The 15,932-nt window shown below is 60.2% G+C and overlaps 1 protein-coding gene and 1 long non-coding RNA gene across 5 annotated transcripts; one reads left to right on the forward strand and one right to left on the reverse strand.

Moving 5' to 3' along the window:
• Positions 1-2,358: 2,358 nt before the first annotated feature.
• ZNF853 (zinc finger protein 853) lies at positions 2,359-7,144 on the reverse strand. Of its 3 annotated transcripts, XR_007916499.2 has the most exons (4): positions 6,613-7,144; positions 6,010-6,133; positions 2,671-4,567; positions 2,359-2,638 (listed from the first exon to the last, which is right to left on the reverse strand). XR_007916499.2 is itself a non-coding variant. In XM_002723095.5 (3 exons), exons 1-3 carry the CDS (start codon positions 6,622-6,624, stop codon positions 3,171-3,173), a joined length of 1,533 nt encoding a protein of 510 aa, XP_002723141.3. In that variant the 5' UTR covers positions 6,625-7,144; the 3' UTR covers positions 2,359-3,170. The 3 variants fall into 3 exon arrangements, 2 of the variants coding, with proteins under 2 accessions (XP_002723141.3, XP_051695015.2); XM_002723095.5 differs by having other exon boundaries at positions 2,359-4,567; XM_051839055.2 differs by having other exon boundaries at positions 2,359-4,567; positions 6,010-6,138; positions 6,613-7,121.
• A 144-nt stretch (positions 7,145-7,288) lies between these two features.
• Positions 7,289-14,260, forward strand: LOC127488726 (uncharacterized). Of its 2 annotated transcripts, XR_007916501.2 has the most exons (4): positions 7,289-8,179; positions 8,368-8,592; positions 8,905-12,816; positions 13,314-14,260. It is a non-coding gene; the product is annotated as an uncharacterized lncRNA (long non-coding RNA). The 2 variants fall into 2 exon arrangements; XR_011384530.1 differs by having other exon boundaries at positions 8,905-14,260.
• Positions 14,261-15,932: the final 1,672 nt, after the last annotated feature.

The following is a 15,932-nucleotide window of genomic DNA, read 5'->3' on the forward strand; positions in this document are numbered from 1 at the left end:
TTCTCTCTCTCTCTCTCTGCCTCTGCCTCTCTGTAACTCTTTCAAATAAATAAATACACCTTTAAATAAATAATGATAAAAGACAGCTCTATCCTTCATTGGAGTTCCTGGGCTCAGTTTCTAGCTCCTGACTCCAGCTGGCTAAGGCAGACCGAGGGAGGCAGGATGATGTCACTCTGGGTGACAACAGGGTTCCTGTTCACCTCTGCGGGAGACCTGGATGGCATTGCCAGCACCCAGCTTCAGCCCCAGTGCAGTCTCAGCCATTGGATTTGGGGAGTGAGCAGGCAGATGCTGTCTCCCTTTCTCTCTCTGCTGGTCTGCTTGTCAAATAAAATGAAAATAAATTTAAAAACACTTTTACTTCAAATCAATACACTTTTTTTTTTGACAGGCAGAGTGGATAGTGAGAGAGAGAGACAGAGAGAAAGGTCTTCCTTTGCCGTTGGTTCACCCTCCAATGGCCGCCCCGGCTGGTGCGCTGCGGCCAGCGCACCGCGCTGATCCGAAGGCAGGAGCCAGGTGCTTCTCCTGGTCTCCCGTGGGGTGCAGGGCCCAAGCACTTGGGCCATCCTCCACTGCACTCCCTAGCCACAGCAGAGAGCTGGCCTGGAAGAGGGGCAACCGGGACAGAATCCGGCGCCCTGACCGGGACTAGAACCCAGTGTGCCGGTGCCGCAAGGCGGAGGATTAGCCTATTGAGCCGCGGTGCTGGCCCCAAATCAATACACTTTTTAAAAGCCCAGCCACTGTTGCTCTAATTAAACACATCAGCGGGAGGGGGCAGGACTTTGCCTGTGGACTCTTCTGCCTCGCCCAAGTCCCTAACGCATCAAACCTGGAGCCTTCCCCAGCACCCTTGCAAAAACCACACCTACCCCTAACTGTTGCAAAAGCTTGCAAATATGATAATGACATGAAAAAATAAAACCAGTTACACTCTTAGTAACTTTGTGAGTCCCCTCCCCCTCCCCTTGCCCTTTCTCCCTCCCATTGTGTTTTCCCCTGGGAGAGCCAGGCTGCTGAGAGCCAGGTGCCTCCTCTTCCCAGAGCTGTGCCCTCTCTGTGGCCCCCGGCTCTGGCCTGGCCCAGCCCTGGCCATCGCAGCCATCTGGGGAATGAGCTAGTGGATGGAAGCACTCTCTCTCTCTTCCCATCCACACCATCTTCAAGGTGTCTCATTATCTAAGTGCAAATATTTCAAACGCTGGAAAAATGCAAAATCCTAAACACGTCTGGTCCTGAGCTTCTCAGATAAGAGATACTCACCTCACAGTGCAGGTGAAGGAAACAGGAAGTACTCACATCCCCAGCTAGAAAACCATGCACTTCTACAAACTCCAGCCCCTGCCTGGCACACCTCTAATCTGCCCGGGTCTCTCGGTGCACCCACCTCCCAGCCAACCGGAGGTTCCCACCTCCCCCTCCCTGCCCCTCGCCCACCTCTACCCAGCCCTGTGCCCTTGCACACCGTGACTTCCGTCTGCAACACCTTCCCTCGTATCCCACCTGCTAGCATCTCTGGTCCACCCCTGTTCTGCCAGGAAGAACCGGCATTGTGGCGCCGCAGGACAGACCACGACTTGGAGCTCCTGCGTCATTCCCCACCACAGTGCCAGTTCCAAGTTCCCCCTGCTCCGCTCCCTCAGGAGACCCGGGAACCAGCCCGGACCTGCAAACTGGGACGGAAGCGGTCATTTCCCACTGGGGAGGACGACAGTGGCCTCCCAGGTCTCCACCTGCCCGTTTCTGGTGAGATGCAGTCATGCTCCCGCTCTGACAGGCGCCTTGGCGTCCTCAAGTCTGGTGGTGTGAGATGCCCACCACTCGCAGGGACCCACAGGGACCCATATCAATATCCCACCGTGACAGCCCACACCGCCAGTCTTCAGGCGGGCTCCTGAGAGGCAGATCTCACAGGAAGAACAGTCTGCTTAGGGCTTATTCCCAGGGGTGCCGGAGCAAGACACAGGGACAGGGGACACAGGAAGCAAACGCCCAGACAGGCTGTCCTGCAAACTCCCAGGCACTCGGGCCGGCCAGGGCAGAAGCAGGAGAGCCAGCCGGGCCTGCCACCTCCCTCCTGTGGCGAAGGCACCCACAGGGAGCACCTGGCTCTCCCAGGGGAGGGTCCCAGGGACTCCGGCAGCCAAGGGCATCCTCCAAGAACAGCTGACGTTGTGGACTGCTGGAAGCAAAAGTGGACAGAGGGAGAGACACAAGGACGACACTGAGGTGTCCGTGAGCGCCCGGCTGCTCGGGTCTGGGCTGTACCCCAGCCACAGGCCCCGGGCGGGAAGGAAAGACCCTGGAGGCGGGACGTGGAGACCAGGCAGAGACGACTCGAGGCCAGGATGTGGCGTTTCTGTTTTATTGTTCGTTTTCCGGTTCTCACTCACCAACACGTGTGTGAAGTGTGGCAGGCCGTGTTAGCGGAGCAGCAGGGAGGCGGGGGGGATGGTGAGACCCCGACACCAGGCAGTACGCGTGGGAAGTGCTTGGGGCTGCGGGTTGGGGCGGTGGCCTCTTGCAGGGCCCCACCTCCTCTGAAGCCAGGGGGCGGCCCTTGCTGTTCAACAGCCCATGCCCAGGACGATTTGGTCAACGTGATAAAGGCCATTCCTACTGCCCCCGGATTCTCTCCTTAGACTACGGTCTGCTCCGACAGACCCCTCCCCAGCCACAGCCAGAAGAGCCCTGTGCCCCTGGGTTTCAGCGTGAGCCCCTGGGTGGCCTCTGAGGAGGCTGGGCTGGGTGTGGTGGGGGTGGGACGGCTCTTAGACCGCGCACTCACAGATCCAGCCACAGGCTATTACCTTGGAGGATGCTAAGGGGCCCCATGGGCCTGGGAACAGAAAGAGAAGCCGGGAACCTTAGGCTCCCCTGCGGGGAAGGTCTCACCTTCCACCCAGAGCGGACATCCTAGTGTGCATTTGCACCTGTTCCCAGGCCCTGCAGAACTGCGTGCACCTGCTGGGTTCTGCAGCACAGCGCCTGGCTCGTGTGTTTGCAGGTGCGTCCCACCATCAGCTTCGGCTCCCCCACCCTCCCCAGCACCTGCCCTCTGGGTGGTTCCAGGCGTGGCTACGAACTTGGTACTTCTCTCAGGGGAACCCGGGAACTGACACGCATTCTAGGGTAGCTTGCAGAGACCGCGAGCCGTCGGGGCGTCAGGGCGCCTTGCCCCCCGATGCCCCGCTCCCCGCCGGCTGCGAGCGCAGGCCAAGGCCCCGCGAGCGGCCCGCTCCGTGCAGCTGGCGCTCGTGGCGGCGGATCTGCACCTTGTGGCGGAAGCGCTCGCCGCAGTCCTCGCACACGTAGGGGCGCTCGCCCGAGTGCGTGCGCCGGTGGCGCAGCAGGTTGGAGGAGACGCTGAACCGTTTGCCGCAGTCGGCGCAGGCGTAGGGCCGCTCGCCGGTGTGCGTGCGCTGGTGCTGCACGAGCGCCGAGCTCTCGCTGAAGCGCTTGGCGCAGTAGGAGCAGGCGTACGGCTTCTCGCCCGTGTGGATGCGCTGGTGCGTCACCAGGTTGGAGTGCTGCGAGAAGCCCTTGCCGCACTCGCCGCAGCGGTGCGGCCGCTCGCCGGTGTGCGTGGCCTGGTGCCGCACCAGGTCCGTGCTGCGGCTGAAGCCCTTGCCACACTCCCCGCAGATGGTCGGCCGGTCTCTGGCACGCCGCCGCCGCCGCTGCCGTGCGGGGGTCAGCGCCGCACTGCCGGCCGGGCCCGGAATGGCCACGACGGCCGACGTGGCCACGGCCGGCAGCACCACGAGCTCCTGCAGCACCACGTAGCCAGGAGGGGCCACCACCACTGCCGCCGGAGCCCCTGGGACCGCCGCTGCGCCGCCCCCCGCGGCGGGCACCAGCTCCAGTTGCAGCTCGGGCTGCACGGGGGTCAGCTCCAGCTGCAGCTCCTGGGGCTGGGCACCCAGCTCCACAGGGGTCAGCTCCAGCTGCACCTCCTGCTGCTCCAGCTGCTGCTGCTGCTCCAACCGCTGCTGCTGCTCCAGCTGCTGCTCCAGCTGCTGCAGCTGCTCCTGCAGTTTGAGCTGCAGCTGCCGCTGCTCCTGCTGCCGCTCCAGCTCCTCCCGCTGCCGCGCCTGCTCCTGCTCCTGCTCCGAAGCCAGGTCCACCGGCATGAGCTCCAGCTCCACCTCCTCCTCCTCCTCCTCCTCCCCCGGCTGCAGTGGAGGGGGCTGCAGCTGCTGCATCTGTGCCTGCTGCTGTTGCAACAGCTGCTGGTGTAGCAATAACTGCTGCTCGTGCACTCGGTGCTGCTGGGCGTGTTCCTGCTGCTGTTGCAATAACTGCTGGTGCTGCTGTAAGTGTGCCTGCTGCCCCAACAGCGGTTGCATTCCCACTTGCGGCTGTTGCTGGCGCCCGTCTTGCTGCTGCTGCTGCTGTGGGTGCAATTCTGGCAGATGTCCTACTAGAGGGTTCTCAGGCTGCTGCTGTTGTCCTGGCTGGGCCTCCTCAGGGATCTCACTGGCCCCTGCTGGCCGCTGGAGGCTGCTGCTCCCCTCCTGAGTCTCTTCCCGCTCCTGACTCTCACTCCCATGGCTGCCACCTGTAGTGGAAAGGGCAGAAAGCCAGGAGAGAAGGATCTACAGGCAGCCATCCGGCCCAGACCCTCAGGACTTGCCCCTCACCATGCCCAGCTACAGCCACGCAAAGCTGCACTGACCTGCTCTCGGCAGGGACCCGCAGGCGCCAGGTCAAGCAAGCACGGTTGCATGGTAGAGTGTACAATGCCTGAGAAAGGAGGCTGGCTCAGGGCCTGGTGGTCACCTCGCCCTGGACACAAGCGTCACATTCCGATCTGGGCAGTGACACCAGACTGGGTGCCTGGGGCTCCCCAACATCATTCCCCAGGCAGTCTCTCATGCTTAGTCGCCATCCAGGGGGTGGCAGTGAACTGTCACCCTGGGATGAGTTCACACCTTCAGTGAATGCAACCCCTTCTCTGTCCATCAGAGGAGAACTCCTCTAGGATGTGCTGGTGTGACCACCAGATCTGCAGAGGCTGTGGGTGGGCAGCTGTCACTCCACCGGCCCTGGGGCACAGCTGACGGACACCCACACCCTCCGCTTCAGCAGGACAGGAAGGTCCCTGGCACAGCAGGAACCTGAAAAGGCCCTCTCCCTGCAGGTCAGGAGTTAGCGTGCAAACGGAAGAGCAGCCAGGAAACCACAGGGACGCATCCAGCTCCGAATGCAACAGCCAGGGGCTGGCGGCACTGCCGGTCCTCACTCGGCCGTGGGAAGGACTGACCCAGCGCCTCCGCTCAACATCTGGGGAGACTGCAGCTTCGCTCCCGCAAAGGGAGGCCAGAGCAGGGAGTGAGCCCCGCCCCGACCGGCAGTGGCTCTGTTGGGATGGCTCCCTTCCCACACCACGCCCACGTTCGGCTTCTTGCAACTATCCATCCTGCGCTATCAGAAAATCCCAATTCTCCACGTTCAGGTCTGACTTCAACATCTCTTCTTCCCAGAGTGCCCTATTCTCAGTATTTGCTCTCTGGTCACTTTTCCAGAGAGTGTATCGACCTGACCTAACCTAATCTAACAAAACCAACCGATAGCGACATGGATACAATTTGCTTTGAGAAGAAAATATTCCTAAAATCCCTGGGTGAGGCCAAGGTGTCAGGGAGCATCTTTTTCAAGACACACCAGCAGGGGTCATCAGGCGGGGGATGAAGCCCACTGTGAAAACCTGTCCCATACAGCCACTGTGGCTTCCCGGAGCAGCCACTGCAGCATTTTAAACAAATGCATCTTAAAAAAGGTGCAGTGAGTGAGCCGGGAGCCAGGGCCAGGTAGGAGGACGGTGGAGGCCACCTGGCTGCTGGGGACACACAGCAGCACGTCCCAGCCAGCGTGCGTGCCGATGTCGGGACTGCTAGCAGATCTGGCTGTGTTCCACAAAGGCAGCCAGCTGGTGCCAGTGGCCGCCACCCACCACCCTGGGCCTCCGGCCGTCCAAGGACCCTCCCTGGGGGCCCTCACCTGTGAGAGTGTCAGGCCTGGGGCCGCCGTCTTCCAGGCACTGCAACTCCAGCACGAAGGTCTCGGTGGCAGCTGCCGGCCCCAGCTCCATCCTGGCGGTCAGACCAGGACCCTGAGGAGCCGGCTGTGCTGAGAGCAAGAAGAGAGCTGTTCAGAGACCCCCCCACCTCTGCCTCAGACCACCCAGAGCCGGCTGCTCCACCCCTGCTGGGCAGCGCGTCCATAGCTAGGGAAGGAGCGGCCAGGGTGGCCTGGCCCTGGGGTCCTGCCCAGGGCCAAGGCTGCTTCTCTGATTGGGGCACTGGGAATCGGGGATCAGGAGGAAGGGGGATGGGGTCACAGAAGGGACATTTGGGGGAGCCCTTGGGTCCGATTCCATAGCTCCCAGGCTGTGGTGGTGATGGGGGTCAGGTGTCAGCTGGGCCGCGAGGACGACAGGTGTCCAGAGTACCATAACCCTGCACGACGGCACCGCTGTGGGGCCTGGCGCCTGGAGAGGTGGCCCCATGTCCAGTCCACTCGCGCCCCCCAAACAGGCTGCCTCCAGGTCTCGCAATCCCGCTCAAACCCTCCTGACAGAGATGCCGCGGTCCCGGGCCTCACCTGGTACCGCATCTCCCGCACGCGGGGCAGCGCCTGCGCCGGGGAGGTGTGGTCCGCAGGGGCCGCGCGGCGCAGGCCAGGTGCTCAGCCCGCTGCGTCCGGAGGCGCCTCCATCCACAAAGAGCCGGGGAGGCGCGGGGCCACCCGCGGGCCTGTCTGCGCCGTCAGGGCTGCCGAAGTCGCCCGGGGCCGAGCGGAGTTCCCGAGCCCAAGTTGGCGGAGACTCCCGGGCGGCGCGGGGGGCTCAGCGCGCGCCCGGCCGGACCATGGTGCGCAGCGGGGCCCTGGCCGTCTCCCGTGGGAAGGCGGCCGGGGGTCCCTGGCTGAGGGCAGACGCGGACGGTGCGAGGTCCGGGCGGCCACAGGTGCCCGCAACCCGCGGGCTGCCAGGGCGGGCCGGGCGGGCCGGGGCGCGGGGCGGGCGCCGCGGCCGGGCCGGGTCCCCCGTTCGCTCGCCCGCCCGCCCGCGCGCGTGTCCGTGCGGGCAGCGGGCCGGGCCGGGGGCGGGGGCGCGGGGCCGGCACAGGAAGTCCCCCCGGCATCCGCATCCTGTCCCCCGCCCCTGCGCCCGCCGCGCCCCCGCGCCCCGGCCCCCGCCGCCGCCGCCGTTGCCGCCGCCGCTCTAGGCCGCCCGCCGCCAGCTCGGTGGGCTTAACCCTTCCCGGGCCGGCCGCGCACCCGGGCGCGGGCGCAAGACGCGGAGCCCCGCGCGCGTCCAGGGCCGGCCGCAACGCGCGGTGCCGCATCCCCGGTGCGTGCGCCCCAGCCAGCGACTGGAGCTCCTCGCGCGCGGGTATGGAGCTCCCGGCGGGACCGGCCACCTCTCCTGGAAGGCAAGGCACGGCGTCTGAAGTCTCTGGCCCGGGTCCGAGTTGAATGACACTCCGTTAATGAGGCCCCTCCTGGGCGCCGCTTGGCTCGCATCTTGGATCCCTGGTGTGTCCAGGGCAGACGGGCGGCGAATTTGCGCCACCCCTGGGGATAGGCTGTGACCCCAATGTATCAAGCAGGCCGTGAGGGCGGCCCTGGCGCACGGATGGAGCTGGGTTGGTCCCTCTCCGAGCCCCCGCTGCGTCCCTCCGGCCCCCCCCCGCCCCGGGGTCCCAGGTCCGGCCCCCTCCAGCTGCGCGCTCCCGCAGATCCCTTTCCCCACGGGCTGCTTTCTCTTTGCCTGCCGGCGCCAGGGGTCTCCTCCCAGGAAGGTCTTACCTGGCTATCTCTCTTGCTTGGCAGTAGCCCTCAGGGCACAGACCCCTGAGATCCGTCCACCAAAGCCGGGGGCGATGGGGGATGGGTGGGGGAGGTGGGGTCACAGCCCGCGCCCCTCCAACCCTGGCCCCCACAGGAGCCGAAGGTCGGCCTTTCTTTCCCCTCTCGCCCCTGCCTGAAAAGCCTGCCCGTGGTGGCAGAGGGCCGGGAAGGGGCTCACCCCGGCAACAGGTGCGGCGGGGAGAACTTGACTTTGGAACAGCCGAGGGTACCTTGAGGCGCATCCCTGCCTTCCACCTGTGCCCTGGAGCCGGCAGCCTGCAGGCAAGGAGGACAAGGAGATGTGAGCGGACCAAGGGTAAGTGCGTCCCTTCCTGGGACCCCCCCCCCCGCCCCCGCAGAGCTGTCCCTCCACCGGCTCCTGGAATCCCGTCCCCTGCTGGCTTCTTTCCAACAGCAGGTACCCATCCTCCGGCCTCTCCTTTTTCAGACCTAGCAACCCAGTTGTCTCTCATGTGCGCCTTCCTCCTTCCCTCTCCAACCCAGCAGCGTGTGTAATGTCTGTGGAATGGAACCGGATGAAGATGCACCGGCCTCCCACGTGGTGATGGATTCCCAGGCGCTGGCTTCCACTCGGTGAAAACCAGGAACACCCCCCACCCCCCTACACACAGCCGGACCCTCTGGTTTCCTCCGTGGAGCGTGGCTGGACCAGACCTGCATATTTCGCCGGGAAATGGTTGCCCTAGCCAGGGTGCTCTTCTGGATTCGGTGAGCCCATCCCAGGGAAGGAGCAAAGCTGGGTGCGTCACGGGAGCCCCTGACTGTGTGGCCTGGGAGCTGCTGGCTAAGGTGAGGTTGGGGATCGTGCCCCTAACCCCGCAGTTAACCAGCTGGTGATGCTGTTTTATCGCAGTTTTGGTTAATCCCTGTTTATAGTTTCCACAGCCGCATCTATGTAAATAGCACCCCCTGCTGAGCCCCGAGAAGTGGGTTTTTTAAATTAGTTTACTTCTTTTCCTAAAGGAGTTCATCACTCTTTTTTTTTTTTCCTTTTTTTCACCGGCTTTGATCTGTTCACAGAATCCCTGAGTGAGACTTCCGGCTCCTCTGCTGGCTCTGGAAGCACCCGGGGACCGACTTTCCACCCAGACCGCTCGGAAATCTCGTAGCATTTTGCTTCCTGGGGACTTCCCTCTGGCACCTGCTTTGTCTGGGTCCAAACTGGATGGCTGCTGCCCAGCCCTTCGCCAGCCAGCCGGGGCCTCCCCGGCCACCCTGTCAGGCTGTTCTCTCTGCCCCCTCTGGATGGCCGCATTGTGACAGAGACCTCCAGGGCTCACCAGATGTGCAGGTGCCCCGTGGTATCTTCCAGTCTTCCGTATGGTGAGATTAGGGCCGCGTGGTCCTCTGGGCAGTGGACTGTGAGTGAGCCAAGGCACTTGGCAGCGGCTGGTCCACCTCCGTCTGGCTCCTCTCCTGCCTTGGAGGAAATTCATTCCCGATTTTGCAACAGTGAGTTAGCGGAGCCCCACAAAGTGCAGACAGGGAGGGAGAAGAGCTCACCTGATAAGCAAACATTGGCTACAGGGGAATGGGCAGGGCATCACCAAGGAGAAAGGGAAGCGGTATTCCCCAGGGCTAGCGGAGCTAAAGGCGGCGATGACGATGCAGCGAGCCACCCACGGTCACTGCGGCTGCCGTGGCCTCTCAGGACCTGTGAGTCCGGGTTCAGTCGCCAGCTCTGGAGGTACCACCAGAAGCGGGAAATGTTTCCTCTCCCATCCGGACCCTCAAGCTCCCTGCCAGCAGGATCCAGCCAGCTGCCAGCTAGCAAGGGAGTCTGGCAAGTGTAGTTTGCCGTCTTCCATCCTGCTCTAGTGCGGAGGAGAGTGTGGAAGGCTGGGGATGGCGTCGAGAGGCAGCAAGCCAGCAACACCTGGAACACAGAGTGACTGTAAGGTGCAGGGCAGAGCCCTGGCCCCTGTGTTAGGAACGGGGCTGAGCCGCTGGGATGAAATGCCGCTGGTGGCATTGGTTGCCCTGCTCTGTGTGGTGCTGGAGTGGACCCTTTAGTTTCCCTCTGGGAAAAGGTGTATGGCGAGTGCATTGGGGAACCCTCCATGCAGTAGTTCACGTATGTATCGACGGGATTGGGCCGTGGGGTGCCCAGACATTTGGCCCAACGTTGTCCTGGACAGACTCCCACTTTAGTCAGGGGTCTGAATAAAGCAGACAGCCCTTTTTATTGTGGGTGGGCCTCACCCCACCAAAGAAAGACCTGAATCCAACAGGGAGGCAGAGGCAGAGGGAACTCCTGGGCCCTGACCACTCGGGTGGGGACACGGGTCCTCTCACGCTTCAGACGTGGGTGCTTGGGGGTCCAGCCTGTTGGCTTTCCGACCCACACCACCGGCTCCCCCGGCGCTCAGACCTGCAGACAGGCACAGCATCACCCGAGGGCCATCTGGGTTGCCAGCTTGCTTGGTGACATGGAGGTCCCAGCACTTTTTGGGCTGCACAGCTATGTGCGCCAGTCTTGGCAAACCTCACTTTCTCTTTCCCGGCATACAGAGATGGGTGTTGACACGTAACACGCATGTCCTTTTGAGTTCTGTAGAGAAGCCTCACACCCCCTCATGTCTAAAAATTCTTCGTGTTCACGCCTGAGTGCCCTCCCCCCTGGAATTCTAAAGGAGAGAAGGACCCGTCCCAGGCCTCTCCCCAGCTTCTGGGCCGTCCCTGGCTGGGAGAAGCCTTGGCTGACCCCTGCCTTCAGCCTCACATGACCCTCTCCCTGCTGTGTCTGCGTCCAGACCGTCCCTTTGTAGAGCAATACCAAGCATAAGGGGTTAAGGCTCACCCTAAGAATCTTGTGGTTTTTTTTTTTTTTAATTTATTTGAAAGTCAGAGCTAGAGAGAGAGAGAGAGAGAGAGAGAGATCTTCCATCTGCTGGTTTGCTCCCCAAATGGCCACAATGGCTGGGACTGGGGCAGGGCCAGGCTGAAGCCAGGAGTCCAAAACTCCATCTGGATCTCCCACGTAGGTTTCAGTGGCCCACGCTTTGGGGCCATCTTCTGCAGCTTTCCCAGGTGCCTTAGCAGGGTGCGTGCGGATTGGAAGTGAATCAGCCTGGATAGGAACCAGCCATCATATGGGATGTAGGCATTGCAGGTGGCTTTGTAACCTGTGGTACCACAATGCTGCCTCTGACCTTGTCTTTTCAAAAGCTTATTTATTTCAAACATAGAGACACAGAAAGAAATGTCCTCTCTACTGGTTCACTCCTCGAATGCCTGTAACAGCTGGAGCTGGGCCAGGTTGAAACCAGAAGCCCAGAACTCAATCCAGGTCTCCCTCGTGGGTGGCAGAGATCCAAGTACTGGAGCCGTCTTCCGCTGCCTCCCAGGGTCCATGTTAGCAGGAAGCTGGAATCAGAAGTGGAGCCAGGACTCGAACCCAGACACTCTGATATGTGGGGTCCCAAGCAGGATGTGAACCCCTGTGCCAAACGCCTACTGACCTCATCTTTAATCTTGTCACATCTGCAATGACCTCGTCTCCTTATAAAGTACAGGGAGCGCAGGACTTCGCCAGCATGAACGGGAGGCAGGTGCAGTCCAGGCTTCAGCAGACCTACGGCCCCACCAGAGGCGCTACACGGACACCAGGGCCTTCATCGGGAGTGGGGGTGCCTGCCACAGAGACAGTGCTGTCCTGCTCACCTTCTGTCTTCCTTCCCTTCGATTCATATTCCCTTCATCCTCCCCCATTTTTTTCCTTTGGCTTTTTAAAATTATTTTTTTTAAAGATTATTTATTTGAAAGAGCTACAAAGAGAGAGGGAGACTGGTTGTGTGTAGGGGTGGGTGTTTCACTCCCACGATGGCTGCAACAGCTGGGACTGGGCCAGGCTGAAGCTAGGAGCTTCTTCCGGGTCTCCACGTGGGCGTGGTACTTGAGCCATCTTCCACTGGTTTCCTAGGCCAGCAGGGAGCTGGGTCAGAAGTGGAGCAGCCGGGACTCGAACCTGCGCCCATATGGGATGCTGGCATTGCAGGTAGCAGCTTTGCCTGCTACGCCACAATGCTGGCCCCTGCTTTTCTAAATTTTAGAGGCAGAGAAAGAGAGTGCAATGATTCATTGGTTCACTCCTCAAATTCCTGTAGCAGCCAGGCTGGGAACTCAGTCCCGGTCTCCCCATGTGGGTGGCAAGGACCCAAATACTTGAGCCATCACTGTGCCTCCCAGGGTGCACGTTGACATGAAGCTATGGTCGGGAGCCAGGACCAGGACTTGAATCCAGGTACAATGATATGGGATGTGGGCATCTCTACTGTCCCCTTCCATCAAAGGTAGCGCAGGACAAAGGTCTTTCTGTGGTATTGCTCCATGAATCTTGGTATCGTACACACGATGTTCCCCAACCTCCACCACTATCCTGACCTGCAGCACTGTGGTCTCCAGATGTGCTCTCATGAAGGAAACGCGGGGCGCTGTGGTGACATGGGTGAAGACGCCGCCTGCAATGCCAGCATCCCATAGCCAGTATCGTTGCTGGTTCGAGTCCTGGCAGCTCCATTTCCAACACGGCTCCCTGCTAATGTGCCTGGGAATGGCCCAAGTCTCCTGCCACCCGTGTGGGAGAGCCGGATGGAGTTCCAGGCTCCTGGCTATGTTGTGGCTATTTGGGGGGTGGGGGTGGGAACCAGCGGGTGCAAGCACACTCTCTCCCCTTCTCTCTTTACTTCCATCTGTAACTCTTTCAAACTCTTTTATATTGGAAAAAGGAAAAGGAAAGAAAGGAAGGGAGGGAGGGAGGAAGGAAAAGAAAACCCAGGGGTTGGCGTTGTGCAGTGGGTTCGTGGCTGGCTGACGAGACCCTGGATGGTTAGTCGTTTCTGGACTTTCCTTGTCAAAACAAAACTACCAACCATGTGTGTGTGTCCATCCTAAGGGAACTGAAAACACGTCCACACAAAAACTTGCACATGGGTGTTTGTGGGGAGCAACTGGGAGCAACCCGGACTAGACTAAGTTACTGGAATTAAGACTTATTCTATGCATCTGCTCTCCCACAATATGGTGCTGGGAGAGGAGGAAACAGCTTCTACACAGCTGCCTCCAGTTCAACCAATAAACAGCAGGACCTGCTCCTGATTGGAGGAGAGCAGCGTACTCGGCGTGTGGGTAGCAGAGTTGGGATTGGTGGAAGAGGACTATAAAGGAGGAGAGAGACGGCATGCACCAGGAACATCTAAGGGGAACATCTATCTGAGGGAACACCTGTGCAGCCCCCGAGAGAGCCGGCCGGCGGTGTGCCGCTCCCCCGCGGAAGTGGGGAAAGTGGCAGGGGGAACTGCCCTTCCACGGAGGTGGAAGGGTCGGCAGCCAACCCGGGAAGAACCAGCAGCAAACCCGGGGAGGGCCGAGCAGACAAAAGAACAGCGCAGGGTCCTGTGTCGTTCCTCCACGAAGACGGGGAGCGACAGGTGTTTACAGTGGCAGTATTCCTAAGAGCCAAAAAGGGCAAACAACCCCAATGTCTGTCACCTGCTAAATGGACAAACCACTTGGCCATTACAAAACAGAATCCTTTTTGTAAGATTTATATATTTGGGGTCGGCGCTGTGGCATAGTAGGTTAAGTCTCTGCTTGTCACACTGGCATCCCACGTGGGCACCAGTTTGAATCTCAGCTGTTCCACTTCTGATCCAGCTCCCTGCTAATGCTCCTGGGAAAGCAGTAGAAGATGGCCCAAGTCCTTGGGCCCCTGCACCCACATGGGAGACCCAGCAAGAAGTCTCCTGGTTGGCTCCTGGCTCTGGATTGTCCCAGCTCCAGCCATCGTGGCCATTTGGGGAGCACCACCACACTGGTCCTAGGCGTCATGTATTGGGACAGGCTATCCCGTGGATGAACCTTGACATGCTAAGTGAAGCAAGGCCAGTGCAAAGCCATATAATGCTAGGAAATGTCAATCACCAAGGAGACAAAAAGGTTAGTGGTCGCCAGAAGGGGCAGTGAGTGCTAATGGGTGTGGGGTTTCTTTTGGGGCTGACAAGAAATTCTAAGACAGACAATGATGGTGATTACACCCTGAGTATACAAAAAATTACTGTATTATAATTTAAATGAATTGGGTATGTGGGGCTGGCATTGTGGCATAGTGGATAAAGCCACTGCCTGCAATGCCAGCATCCCACATGGACACTGGTCCATGTCCCAGATGCTCCACTTCCCATCCAGCTCCCTGCTAATGCGCCTGGGAAAGCAGCGGAAGATGGCCCAAGTCCCTGGGCCCCTGCACCTACGTGGGAGACCCGGATGAAGCTCCTGGCTTTGTCCAGGCCCATGCCCCGGCCATTGTGGCCATCTGGGGAGTGAACTAGTGGGTGGAAGTTCTGTGTCTGTGTAACTCCTTCAAATAAATAAATTTTAAAAACAAACAAACCTGCATCAAACATCTTTGACCCAGCGCCACAGCGGGAGGCTCAGCCTGCTGCGCCAACCTCCCCCCCCCCCCCCCCCCGCCCATCTCCTGACTGGTCGTTGGATTAACCTGTAGTCGTTTAGGCATGCTGGGTAGCCATCATTGACCTTGTATATCACATTTTCTCATATACCAACATTTTTAAATTAACTTATTTGAGAGGCAGAGAGACTACCTGCTGATTCACTACCCAGATGCCCACGATGACTGGGGCTGGGGCAGGCTGAAGCCAGATCAGTCTGCGTCCCCCATGTAGGTGGCAGGAGCCAACATTGCTGACTCCCAAGGGTGCATGTTAGCACGGAGGCTGGAGTCAGGAGCCAGCGTCAGAGACTGAACCCAGGCACTGTGATGTGGGACGTGGGCGTATTAACCACTCAACACTCCCCCCATCTATCCACTTCCAGTGTACGTAAAACACTTAGCGTGGTCATGACCGAACACATCACTTCCACTGTTCGTAAGGGAGAAGACTTGATGAACGGCAGCCATCGCTGGCTGTGACGCCCGTTTTCAGTGGGCCGTCACTCACGCTGCCCAGAGACCCGCGAGAGCCATGTGGCTCCCACGGCTTTACTTCCTGCAACGCTTTTTCTAAGCTAACGCGTTCATGCATTCATGGAGATGCTTGGTGGCGGCTGCACTGCAGGTCTGTCTTGAAGCCCTTGGTACCAGAGGTCAACGCCCAGACCTGAGCCCAGGCTGGCCCCTGTGGGTTCCCTGCAGTTCCTGATCTGACCGCAGCGGGCTTACACCTTAACAGGAAACATGTACAATCAGGGATAGCGAACTCAAACTCAAAGCAATGTTCCTTTATAGCTGTGGCCCTCTAAAGCACTATTTTTGAAGATTCCCAGGGGCCGGTGCAGGTTAAGCTACCGCCTACAGTGCTGGAATCCCATCTGAGTGCTGATTTGAGTCCTGGCTGCTCCTCTTCCAATCCAGCTTCCTGGGAAAGCAGTGGAAGATGGCCCAAGTCCTTGGGTCCCTGCCACCCATGTGGGAGACCTGGAAGAAGCTCCTGGCTTCGGATCAGGCCCAGCTCTGGCCGTTGCAGCCATGTGGGGAGTGAACCAGCAGATGGAAGAGCTGTCTCTGTCTTCTCTCTGCCTTGCAAATAATCTTTAAAGCAAAGGTTCCTCGCAGAGGCTGAGGGGACCCGGGTGATGCTCCAGCCCTGGAAGAGCCACGGGCTCACATCCGAGAAAGGGAATGGGGCCCCTGCCCAGCAAGGACAGCCTCATATGCCACTGCCCCACCTCGCGCTCCTGACCTAGGGCAGCCTGAAACTCCAGGCTCCACACACGCACGCCATCTCTGAGGAGACTCTGGGAGGCCACCTGGTCTGGTCTGGCCCGGTCCACAACGGTGGGTACAGCACCAGGTGACCAGGTCGTCCCCATGGGACACTCTTCCCCCTGGAGGCGCCACCTTGCTGCTGCCCAGGGAGCCGGTGTGAAGGCTGCTGCTCATTCCTTCCTCCCACAACGAGAGCTCACAGCAGGCACAGGCCTCCCAGGCACACTCCTGAGGGCTGTGGACAAACGGGGCTGCCCTGGGCGCTAGCACAGACTCAGGGCTTCTGTGGAAAGACATGCGAAACCCCTGAGCTCACACG

The sequence above is a fragment of the Oryctolagus cuniculus genome, chromosome 19, assembly GCF_964237555.1.
Source record: "Oryctolagus cuniculus chromosome 19, mOryCun1.1, whole genome shotgun sequence".
Lineage (NCBI taxonomy): Eukaryota > Metazoa > Chordata > Mammalia > Lagomorpha > Leporidae > Oryctolagus > Oryctolagus cuniculus.

Excerpts from the sequence above, each read along its gene's own strand:
- ZNF853 (XM_002723095.5), bottom strand. Across the intron at positions 4,568-6,009 it reads CAGGCCTGACACTCTCACAG|GTGGCAGCCATGGGAGTGAG; the intron begins GTGAGGGCCCCC and ends TTTCCACTACAG.